We start from the raw sequence: 12699 nt of genomic DNA on the forward strand, positions 1-12699 counted from the left end.
AACAAAAGGCGAAGGGAGCGAAGCACGCGGAAAAGGGCAGCGCCGGGTGAGCAACGGCGTGACACAGGCACTGCTGGGGCTTGTGGTCAGGGAGGGGGGCTGGCCCCCGCCGCTGCCTGACACCCAGCCCGTCGTGGGTGAGCCGCCCTGCCGAGGAAAGCGAACGAAAGCTGAGGAAGTTTCCTGCGTGGAGCCCTCGCGGGTCAGACGTTAGGAATGTCACAAAACCGGACGCTTCTGCACAGAAAGGGATGGTTACGGCACTTGCCCCACATTTGCCTGGCCCGCCCCGATGCTCTGGCTTCAGAGCAAAGCGGCGGAGCGCCTCCGGGCCACCGCGGAGGGGAGGGTGGGAAGGGGCTCGCAGGGGGGACAGCCGGGGGGACCCACTGGGCCACGAGCACCTTGGGGTGGCCCTGGCAGCACCGCTGGCTGCGGGGCCCGCGCTGCCGCACGGTTCTGGCACCATCTCCTGGACAAAAGCATCCCCAGAAACAAGACCAGAAATAAAACCGCCGAGCGCTTCCGCCGGACCCAACCTGGCGCACCCCAAGATGCACGTCGTGCCCCCCTCTCCCACTGTCACTGGACAGCAGTCCGTCCCCTGTAACTTCAAGCTGGCAGCTCCTCCCTCCCCTCTGCTCCACACGCTGCCCCTCCAACTGCTCAAAAGCCCCACGGGGGGACCAGGCTGGGGACACGATGGCCATCGCACTCCCCCCGGGTGCATCGCAATGCCAGGACAGGCAGGAGCACACTGCTCCTTCTTGGCTTTCCCAGCTCGAGCAGAGAGACCGGCAATGACCTCAAATGAGAGAGAGTTGCTAAGCAAAAAAAAAAAAAAAAAAAAAAAAAAGCTAATTGCTTCATATTCTTTATGTCTGGTTGTAAACTGCTTGTAATTTGATAGATGGTGCCAGGGAACGCCACTGCCGGGAGCGCTGGTGGGTGCTGCTCTGTGGATCCTACCGGGCTGGGACGCTGGAGCCCAGACACCCAGATTGCAAGCAGATGTTTAACAGCCTTTTATCACCAATCTGAGTAACACGTTTACCACCAGGCACAGCAACCCACCGCTCCCACATCCACCCGAGAACTCCAAACCCTTGTACAGCTCGTTACCATAGCTCCCAACAGCAGGCATGGGAGGAGGCATGGAGTGCTGCCAGCAAAACATCCCTCCGGCTCTAGAAGTGAAATCTTTTTAACCTGCTCCTGCTTCCCCTTCGCCAGAAGCCTTGCTTAACCTCAGCTCTGGTCTAAATTATCTCAGCAACCTGAAACGGCAAGCCTAAACCAAGAAGCAGGGTACGTAAGCAGAGGAAAAGGTGCTGAATCCAAATGTCCCTGCTGGGTTTTTGTTTCTTCTCAGCACAAAATCCCTGCGAGAGCCCTGGGACCGTATCCCAGCCGCTCGCAGCCCAAGGCGGCTCTTTGCATGCAGGGCAGCAGGCGGCAGGGATTTTCTGTTTGTGACGAGGTGCCTCGTCCCTGGGTGACGGGGAAGGAAGCTAGCCGGCGTTTCCCACGGGGCCGGGAGCCTCTCACGCAGCAGCCAGGGAGGAACAGCAGCCCCAGAGCAATGTTAAACACGCTGCTTCCATTACACAAACCTCCACAGACCCATCGAGCAGCAAGGTCATTGTCTAAGCAGGACTTTTTTTTTTTTTTTGCTTTGCTCTGTCTGTGTCACTTCTTCCTTGTGGCAGCTATCTTCCCCAAAGACAAGCATTTAGATTTAGCTTAAGATAGTACCAGTCAGAGCTGTCCAGACTGTACCCGTGACAAAGACAGCAGGAATTTATCTGCAGCAGCTTCTTTGCACCAGCTGGTAGGCTTGTGCAAACCAGGTTTGGCCCTTGACTCAGTAAGATGTGCTGAGAAAGGGAGCACAGTAAACTCTGCTCCTTTCCCACCACCGCTTCGAAGCTCTGAGGCCCGTCTGCCGGAGCCGGATCCCCCCCACAGTACATTTCTACAGGCAGAGGGTTTTGTTGGATTATTATTATTTTTGTGTGTGTGTGTGTGTGTGTGAAGGAACACACCTAGTGATTGCAAGAGGAAGAATGAAGACATCCAGCAAAACGCCACGTGCCATCCCAAAAACAACAGCCAGGCAAGGGAAGCGAGGAATATCCGATGTGCTCATGCAGCTGGGGCAGCTACAAAGCAGGCAGTGTTTTTATTGCTAACAGTCTTATCGTGAGCATTAGCAGGAGCGGCAGATGGATGCCTGCTACTAATGGGCTCTAATACTTTATACCCTCAAGACTAATGGATAGCTTTTACAGGACTTCATTTCCCCCCCCCCACCACACATGCTGGAATAAACCTTGGATTATACCCGAGTTACAGCCCATGGGGTCGAGGCCGTGCGGCTGGAGAGCAGCCGACTCTCCCTGGAATTGCAATCACATCGTGATTCAGTGTCATTGCCTTCTCCTGCCTGGCAGTTTCAGGAGAAACTTGCTTTTGCGGGACCAAACCAGCTCTGCAGCACTATTAATTTGCAAATGGCATTTTAGTGGACGCAGTCAGTAGTGACTACAGATAGCAGCTTATTTACTCCCCATGTGCTTTGCTGACTAACAAGTTCTTGAGTCCCGTGGAGAAGATACAGCTATCAGAGCAAGAACAATTCTACTCTAACACAGATGAATTGTCAACTGAGCTCCAACTGCAGACCTCAGCGCTGATAGGATAAAGAAATCCCAGCAGGATTTCTACATTCCAGATGGCATCTGGATGCACCACTGCCAGATACACAGAAGCTTTCATTTAGCACACTAACTGTATTTCTTCAGCTATCTCACTGAATAATGAGAAATTACAATGTTTGTTTTTAAGGCAGATTTTAGAACAGAACAGGTGAATATTACTTTAAAAAAAACACTTAGGAAAACCACCATCGTTATTATGTTCACCGTGTTCAGCTTTGTTCATTGTTTTCAATAGTGAAAGCAGGAAGTTCAAACAAAGTTTTTCCTTGTCTAGTCCAGCAGTTTTCTACCCACAACGCTCTCACAGAAACAAACACTGCCCAAACGGTGTTTTAGAGATGCCCCAACAACACGTAAGCGCAGGGTGAGACCTGGCCCGTGCTGCAAGAGCAAATAGCACGTAGCACCATCCCGGGCCTGAGCTTTGAGCAGGACTTTTCTTCGAGGCCTAAACAAAACGACGCGACAGCTCTCCCCCCCCAAAAAACCTCGCCCTGGAAGAGGCGTGACCCACCCGCTGCCCTCCAACTCATTCCTGAGATTCCTATGCTGTGAGCAGGAGCAGAGCTCCTGGTGACACTCGTCGTGACCAGGGTGACACCTGTCATGACACTGGTCGCCAGTACCGCTGCTCCAGAGGCAGCTCCTGCTCCAGAGGCAGCTCGCCAGCAGGGCTCAGGCTGAGGCCACAATCCTCACGCCCACCCTGACCGGGCTCATTCCCCAATAAGCCCCGGGAACCCCTGGAAAAGCCGGTTTGTGCCTGCAAACCCCTCCAGGCCCCTCCACCCCGTAACTCCGAGGTGTAAAGCCCACGTCCCGCTGCTCTGGCCCCCCGCTGCCCGCCCGGCAAAGGTCCAGCCGCCTCCTGCGAGGCGTTCCAGCTTCACAGGCAGGCAGGGCTGGGCCAGAATCACAGCCTAAACCCCACAGTGGTAGATTCGGCTTTACACAACAAAAAAACCCACCCTTCATTAAGCATAATTATGTGGGATAACGCTGTGCAGGGATTGTCACTGGGCATTGCCACCTCTCGCAGATTCGGAGCTCCTCACCAAGCATTTTACTCCAAAGTTCATTAAAAAACATAAACAAGGGAACAAATCATTCACTGCGTTATAGGCCAACGCTACGTGGCAAAACACAGGGAAGCATTCTGGCTCTTCTCTAACTGAAGAAACTCAGATGTTTGGCACCTTTGAGTCGCTTCTACTCACAGGGCGACACCTCAAATTTGTTTCGGTGCAAAGCCTGAAAATACTTCAAAACCACCCTTGAAATACCTTCAAAACCATAGAGTATTCATATTTAAAGTTATGTTAACCAGTGAGCAAACCGAAACCAAATCTCAATACTCAGCTTCAATTAAGGCAACAAAATATTAATATCCCTGTTTACACCAAGCCAACACCTGATTTGAATACAACTAATTGCACTTGCACACTTTGTATTTTAGTTTAAAAGATTCATTAGTACAAGGAGCCCTTATGATCATGCGTTTACTGGTTCAGAAGAATATTCACAGGGGAAAGTGCCTGCTTCTAAATTACCATAACCTCATCTGAAACACCAAAGGTGACAAACAAATATTTAATATTCTCATAAAGCCAAACATACATGCATGAATCGTGCTTTTGCAGAGTCACCTGACGCCTCCCGTAAGTTCTTTCAAGGAAAAACAATTTGGCATTATCTTGCAAATATCTTTATTACAATTTACAGATTAGTTCTGAATAGTTTTATTATGTACAGAAATATAACTTTAGATATAAAAACCCAACAAACTTGACACAAATCAATTAAAATCTGTATAAAGCCAATGCTGAAGGTTTTCTAACTTTCTCTAAATTATACAAAAATAAAATCTGATAATTACAGTTTTGATTTAAAGTTCAGCAAGTGTTATTATTACTGTTTCACTCAAAGCACTTACACGTGTACACATCCTGTATGATCATTTTAAGATATAAGGAAAATGGTGACAATCAAGCTTAGCTTGCTTTTAAGGTGATGTTTACAGTGATGAATTTAGTGTTAATTTCCTCTCACCTTACAGTGGATACTTTCAGAATGTGAGGTTTGAGAGGGGGGAAAAGCTTACCCAAGCAGGTACCTTTCAGGGATAATCAGCACTGTCAGAACACGGCGCTTGATAAACTCCATGTTGGAAAAAAATAATTTTCCAATGTTAGAAGCACTTTGGCAGTAGCAGTTTTTAATGTAGTTTATATCCAATTTGTCAATCCTGTTCGTTTCCAGCTGTAGCCTTTCCCAAGCCTCTGCAAACAGTGGATCAGTATTTGCAGGTGTTAGTTCACATCACTCTAAAACTTCTTACAAGCACCAGTAAAGCGAGTTGTCCAGAGTAACTGAAGCACCAAGTTCTCCAAGACTGAAGAAACTAGGAGAGTCGTGGAAAAATTACTATAGTATATTTTACCAAGAGCAACAAACAGCATTTTTATGTATCAGTCACACTTGGACCACAAGTCAAACAGATTTTCTATTGCAATTCTACATTTATCATCCTGCATGCCTTCTAAACAAAAAAGCAGAACACTTGTCATCAAATGTGATACAGGTAAATTAACTCCTAGAAATCAGAAGTTATTTCACAGGATTTGAGGGCATAATTAGAATTACGATTTCACAACTAAAATTATCTTTTGCAGGGAAGAAGAATCTTTTTTTTTATGCCATGGGGATGAAAAAGAGCATTGCTGCATTGCTTTCAAGTAGCCACCCTGTAAGGCTGCTTGAGTTTTGGCTGTATTTTAAGTTTACAGGACAACTCTGCTGTAATTCACTGTTAACCCTTGGAATATCTTAATTGTAACACCTGTAGCAGAGAAAGGTAATTTTTAAATACAAAGAACATACTTCATGCAATAAGAATAAAGTATGAAACTTTTGAGACAGAATTAAGAGATGGCCAAAAAGATGGCACAATAAAGCAAAAATTCAGAAAATCTCTGTGAAGCTCCTCTGTGTATGTAATTTTCTAACAAAAAATTGAAGTCATTAGTCAGATGACAAATCCAAAGTGCTTTTAGGTTTCACAGGGAAACAATTCTACTCAGCCGAGTGAACCAAGTAGCAAAGCATTTATTCATGCGACTTCGTGCAAACAGATAAGAGTTCTTTGATGTTTGATATTTATTCCATTGCATGACCTTGTACCTGCCTGGATAACAGCTGCACAACATCCTTCAGGTCCAAACACAGCACCATTTGGATATGCTTTTTTATTTTGACTGAAACAACAATTAAACATTTTAAGTTAGAACATAAGTAAGGAGTGTTTTCCTTCCACTGAGGACCTCGACTTTCAGACCCCAACGTGAAATGTTATTTTGGTACCAGATGAACAAAAGTGCAGACGCATAGAGGTATTAATACTGGCTTTTGGTAAAGAATGTAGCGATTTGTAGCCTTACATTTCTGTAAGTCAAAGATAATTCTCCTTACAAGTACCAAACGAGCATATTGGATACAAGAAACAGGAAGAATCCTCCACTTCAATCCATCTTCAGAAAACAGAATCAATTACGGCAAAGTTACTCTAAGATTAACTAAAAAAAAAAAAAAAAAAAACACAACCCTAGGGGCTAGTTCCCTGTGCGTGGCTACCTAAATTCAAACTATCGGCCAGAGCCTTGATACATACCTTGAAGCTTTATCGATCGGGATGAGGCCTTTCATTGCCCTGAAAGCAGAGAGGTTTGGTGCACAAGCAGCCAACACCCTTTGGAACAGTACTGGGTAAAGGTATTATTTAAATAAAGACAGACCAAAGGGCTTGTAGTGCACCAGAGTTCCCCTGAATCCCCCAGTGTGCTAGACTTAAATATTACAACATCAACGCATTACATAAACACACAAATACTAGATTCCATGCAAACCTGGGATCTTAAAAAGAATAAACTACCTGTTTTGCATAATAAAGTTAATGTTATTAGCTAACGAAATTAGAGACTTTTGTACAAGTTAGAGAAAATGGAGAACCACAAGAAAATAGCACACACCTCTAGAAACTTTAAATCAAAACTGCAATAACTAGGTTCTGAGCCCCATAAATATTTCCTTCAAAATAGGTTTTGCTTTTTCAAAGTGCAAAAATCCAACTTAATAGTCACCACTTCTCAACATACGGCAGACAAGGCATTTTTGGAATGGATTTAACCTAAAGCAGTCTGTTTCTCAAGTGTTACTTAAAAGGAATGCAATTATACCACCCTTACCCTTGATGTTATTCAAAAGATTTTGTCTGGGTATCAAAATGGGACACACAGATATATTCGCTGGCTGAACATCGAGCTGGGAAAGCAGTGTTGAAATCCCACTTCTCTCCCCATTTCAAAATAGCACATGCAGCTGCCACTTGTTTTGAAGATGTTCATGAGCGCTTATCGAGTCACACAACTACCAGATCTTTTAAGGTGCTAGAAGAGATCAATCCTCTTGTAGTAGGTTTCTTGGAGTTTATTAAATACTCTCTGTCTATGCTCTGTTGTGAAGCAGTATCCTATGGCTTCTTCTGTTTCCTGGATACGTTTCTGGAACCTGCATCCATCTCGTGCAAGCTCTTCCCAGGGTCCTTTACGATCCTCCTCACTGCTTATGTAATACTCAGTAACTTTTTCAAGGAAGGTTACCTGGAAAAGACAAGTCATTTAGTAAAGCATTAGTTAAACACTCATGCAAAAGAAGCTTACTACTTATTTGCACATAGAATTTTAATTTTTTAACAAAAGTTATAAAATGCCTAAAACAGCAAGAAACCTCAAATATGGCTCCCAGTTCGTGCTAGGTCTCTGCACCACCTAGGAGAGAGTGTACTTTATCTCTCAGCCTTAAAAGTGACCAGTTGCTGACTTCCCCCTCTACCAAAAGTAGAGCTCAAACTCCTACAGCATTTCTAAACTGTGGCCTAGGAGGCCTCTTTCTGCTGACAGCAGATAACACAGTGTTCCCTGTGAAATAACAACGCCCCCCCCGCCCCCAGTATCAGTACTGGGTTACAACCTTACACAGATACAGCTCAAGCAGTTTGCTCAGTTGGACATGCCAAGACACTCATTTAAGGCTAGAAATATGCTACTGGCCAACACCTCTGATTACTGAAGCTTACGTAATTAAAAAAAAAAAAAAAAAATCATAATTGTTCTGTAGAGTAAGCGATCATGTGAGTCAGCTTGTACTTCAGTACCAGGAAAAGAAATTGCACTACGCTACATATAAGGAAGCAACACTCATCACTACGTGACTGGAACAAACTCATCTATTTAGAGCTGGTATCAAATTCCAGCGTTTTTAAGTTCATGCAAGGAAATGAAGTCAAAGTCATGGCACTTTAAATAAGAAAACTTTCACTTTTCGCTATTTTTAAGAACTATTAAGCTATTTTAAGAAAATAAACTTATAGGCTCAGGATCTAACCTTGACAGTATTTAGACTATTACTATACTAAGGATTTAAGTCTTTCTGTTATCAAGCAATAAGCAAAAAGCCAGACTATTTCAGGCTCCTACTGAATTATGTACTGCTTTTCATTTAGCTGTACAAAAAGCACAAAACCGAAGGACAAAATAACTAGCTGTCAGCATCCATCAACTCTCAGACTAGGACTGATTCTTGAAGACAAGCCAAACACTGTTGTTACAGACAACTCCACTGAATTTGCTGCAGGACAGCTACTTCTGGAAGGTCAGGCAAAAACGTGGGGAGGTACAAAAAAACGCATTCCAATGTTTTATTAACACAGAACCCTAGTTTCATCTGGAGCTCACAATAACACAATAAGGAGTGTAGAGCGATATTGAGTTTTGTAGCAGAGCCATCTTTTGACCTTCACAGAAAACATGAAGATAACAGTTACAGCGGAGGTGACCTCCACGAATAATCAGCAGTTGAGGATACAGAGCCACAAGAGACTGTGTGAAACCAGAAGTCATGTAGTTCTAGTGCAGTGATCCCAAATTACTGCTGAGTTGTCTGTGAAAGCAGAGGCATCAGACCCCACATGTTCTCGCAGAGTGTCAAGGCATTTGCCAACTCATAATGCTTCCAGGTTTTCTGACTTTACAAACATGGATATTGTTGATGTTTGATTGCAGGATGCCCAATAGGAAATAAGCTTGAGCAGGATGAGTAACTCAAAAATTTCCTGGGAACACCTCAGTCACTGCTGGGCAACCTCTGCTCTGTTTTGCGGGTGGGCCTAATTAAGTATCTGCTTTCAAGCACATGGAGCTGTTACATCAGCCTATCCCTTTGCGAGTTCCTACCTTACATCCTTTTTACATCAGTCCAAGACACCCTTGGGCACAATTACTGGATTTTGTAACGTCATGCTAAATATTGCATCTAGATCATTGTTCTTTCACCATGTCAATAGATTACACAGAGTCAAACAACAAATCAGTCCAAAAATTACTACTGGTAAGTCCATGTCCCCAACACACAACAATATTTTAGGTCACTGCAGTATGAACTTATATAGCAGGGCTCATCATTGTTACCTTGCAGCATTTCAGACAGATGCTGTCAGTTAAAGAGGACCTCTTGTGGGAACTATTTGTGTATTTTCCAATTATATTAAAATATAATAGTTTGTCCTGTGTGAACCATTAGTTTGTAAACGCTACTTGCCCTAACAAAAACAGGTATGAAGTTCCCTCTGAGCCAGGCTCTCAAAGGAGCAAACAAATCTTCCCACTCTAAGAAAGCTAAAACAAGCATTATACAAGTTTTCTATTTTGATAACTTGTTACACTAGTATATTACCCTGGCACTCCTCATCACAAGCTGTTACTCATACAAATGTTTGAAGTATCAGGCAAGACACAGACATCATGCCTGAAAATCCATCTTGTACATCTGTAGCATCACAAAATTTATGAGAGGATGAATTTATTAAAATTTACCTGAATCCTAGCACACATATTAAAAGTTTTTTAATGCACATACTCCTCAAACACATTACATTTCCAGTTTGTGCTCAAAAGTCCAGCTCCAGATTACACCCTTTATATAAACGCCCAATGAATAAAAAGTCTTTTAAATGGAAATGGGAGTATTACTATACTTTATACTGAAACTTCAGCGGTTTACTGTAGCATGTGTTAACCCGTAACTGAAGACTTCTTCCTACTCCAAAAGACGTTTGTAACTCAAGCAGGCTTGTTACAAGTTCTAAAATGTTTAAATGCTTTAAATCTCGATTACACTATGCATACGCAGAGGTCCTAAAATACTTTATCAACATTATTCTTAACGGGTACTTTCCAGAGGAAAAACTTACGTCATAGTTCTCATCTGTTTCTCTGATGACGAAAACTACGGGACAACACACACAGACACAGAATGAAAACTGCATCTTAAAAGGAAAATTTAAGTCTAGAAAATACATTTAAAATTACTTGCCCTGTGTCACTGAATTACAAAATCTACCATCACGTGTAAAGGATGAGGCACACTCATTTCAGACAAATAATTAGACCATAGGCTCATGGGGGGATGACCTGCCCACCACCGTGGCTGGAGTCCTGGCACAGGTGACCTCACCCACTCACATACTACTTAGTGCAATGTGGGTTTGTTTTTTTTTTTTTTTTAAGCATCCCCAAAACACAAAAACATAAACAAAGTATATACCTTTTTCCGCTTGGTACTTCTACATTTCTCACCAGAAAGAATGCCATGCTGCACAAAGTCAGTGACCCCACAGTTATGTTTTTCCAACTGCACAGTTTCCAACCGACAGACAGTTAAGTGACTATGCTCAGAAGTGACCACACTCGGCCTCTCTGCTCCTTTTAAACCAGGCGTCCCTTTTTTCTCTGCTGTTTGAAAGGCTGCCTTGAAATTTAAAGGATTATACGGATCATCTGAGGTACAGAACGAGTTCCAAAGTTTCAAGTTTTCTGCCTCATCCACACTGCTACAGTCCCATTCGTCCTCCTCTTCAGAACTAGGGTGAGAAGAACCTGAAGACTCGTCTGCCCATGAAGAATCATCTTCCTCCTCCTCCTCTTCCATGTCCGACATATCCTTTCCCGGATCGCTGGAAGATGTCTGAATGGTGGCTGTGAAGTTCTGAGGGTTGTAGGGATCCAAACTGTAGAAGGAATTCCAGAGATGAAGCCTTTCCCCATCCTGGCTACCGGCATCTGAATCAGAGGGAAGCCCTTCGCTATCAAAGCCGTCATCATCATCATCCCAGTCATCCTCATCATCTGCACTCTCCTCCCCGCTGGAAACTCCCCCTATGATATAGTCTATTAGTTTATTTGCACAGGCAGGTCTGACCGAAACGGTAAGGTTTTGCTCTATTTCGGAGTCCTCATCATCCTCTTCAGACAAGGCTTCCCTCTCAAGTGGCCCCTTCTCAGCTGAACCCCTTATCCCCTCCTGCTCCAAGGGACCACCTCCGTGTTGTTTCCCGGCGTCGTCGGGCTCCTCCAGCCTCTTCAACTCCCCGGCATCGCACCGCTGCTCCCGCCGTCCCCCTACCTCCTCTTGCCAAACGCCCTTGTGCTGTTGCTGCTCCTCCTCCAGGCTGTGATAGCCGTGGTCCAGGTCCGGCACGGTCAGGCCACCGCTCGCCAAACGCCACCGCTGGAGAAAAGCCAAGCGCTTGCTGCGGAGGAACTCAACCTCCGGCAAGCCGCCCCGGGCAGGGCAGCCTCGCCAGGCCTCGGCGGGGACCTCGGCTCGCAGGGGCTGGGGCAGATGGCTCTTGCCGGCGCAGCAAGCCTGGCCCTGCTCCTGGCCCACCACGTACAAGTGCACACGCGGGACGGGCAAAGACACCAGGTTGCTCCGCGCCAGCCCGGTTCTCCAAATATCCGGCGGGGGCTCCGTGCCGTTCTCTCGCCCCTTCTCCAGCGGCTCCTCCGGCCACGGCAGAGGCTCATCGGCCCAGTCCTGCGAGGCGGCCGGCTCCGACAGCAGCAGCGGCGGCTGAGGGCCCTTGGCGGGCCCGGCGGCGGGGCAGAGGGCACTGCTCAGCGCGGGGCCGGGCAGCAGCCGCTGCAGCAAAGCGGGCAGCGGGGAGAGGAGCTGCGACATCAGCCGCAGCCACGAGAAGGGAGGGCTCGCCTGAGGCGAGGCGCCGGCGGGGGCCGCGCTGGGCCCGGCCAGTTTAGGCCAGGCCGCGGCGAAACCCAACCGGGCCCGCCCCAAGCCGGGGCCGACGCGTTCCCGACCGCTCGGCTCCATGAGCGGCGGCGGCGGGCACAAGGAGGCTCTTCAGCGTTCCCAGCGGTGCGGTCGGTCTTGCGGAGCGGCGCTCCGTCGAGGGGCTGCGGGGCAGAGGGGGGAGGCGGGCGGCTCGTCTCGGCGTCTCGACTCCATCCTGCTGCGGGCGGCGGCACAAAATGGCGGCGCCGGGGGCGCGCCCAGAGCCTCAACCCTCCCGCCGCCGCCGGGAGGGGAGGGGCCCGCCCACTCCTCTGCCGTCACACAGCGCCGCCGCCTCCCATTGGACAAAGAGGCCGTCTCTCTGGGGAAGAGGCGGGGGAAGCCCCGCCTCCTCCCTCCGCCGATTGCATCAGCCGGAGGGCGGTGGGCGCCGCCCCGCAGCGCCCCCTGTGGTGGCGGGAACCGCCGCCGGTGGGGCGGGAAGGGCCGCCACAACCCCGCGTCCCCGGTCCCGCTTCCCGGGGCCGCTCCGGCTGCAAGTGGCGGGGAACGGCGGCTGAGGGGTAATTACTGGGGAGAGGGGCCGGAGGAGGAGGCCGGGGGTCCCCGTGTGCACCGGGGCGGGGCGGGGGGGGGGGCAGTTGAGGGAGCCATGTCGCCGCCCCCGACAGGACTCGGCCTCCTGAGCGCTGCGGCGGGCAGCTGTGCAGGCAGGGCCCACGCACCACCCCACGCGTTTTACCTCCTTTATTTTCACGCCACCGTGTCACAGGCAGGAGAGTGCCAGCTCCAGCAGCCACCCGCGGGGCCAGGCTGCTGCTCTCCACCTCCCCCC

At 47.6% G+C, this 12699-nt stretch overlaps 1 protein-coding gene across 1 annotated transcript; it reads right to left on the minus strand.

The window, feature by feature from the left end:
* Positions 1–4296: 4296 nt before the first annotated feature.
* On the minus strand, positions 4297–12150 carry PPP1R15B (protein phosphatase 1 regulatory subunit 15B). The gene is made up of 2 exons (XM_009972912.3): positions 10377–12150; positions 4297–7375 (listed from the first exon to the last, which is right to left on the minus strand). Exons 1-2 carry the CDS (start codon positions 11940–11942, stop codon positions 7163–7165), a joined length of 1779 nt encoding a protein of 592 aa, XP_009971214.3. The 5' UTR covers positions 11943–12150; the 3' UTR covers positions 4297–7162.
* Positions 12151–12699: the final 549 nt, after the last annotated feature.

This window comes from Tyto alba, unplaced genomic scaffold, assembly GCF_018691265.1.
Source record: "Tyto alba isolate M040663 unplaced genomic scaffold, T.alba_DEE_v4.0 Super-Scaffold_30, whole genome shotgun sequence".
Lineage (NCBI taxonomy): Eukaryota > Metazoa > Chordata > Aves > Strigiformes > Tytonidae > Tyto > Tyto alba.

What these genes read in the sequence shown, in the direction of transcription:
- PPP1R15B (XM_009972912.3), bottom strand. Translation starts at nt 11,942, where the DNA reads ATGGAGCCGAGCGGTCGGGAACGCGTCGGCCCCGGCTTGGGGCGGGCC. An exon ending in GAAGTACCAAGCGGAAAAAG is followed by an intron (nt 7,376 to 10,376) that starts GTATATACTTTG and finishes TGTCTTTTCCAG; the next exon opens with GTAACCTTCCTTGAAAAAGT.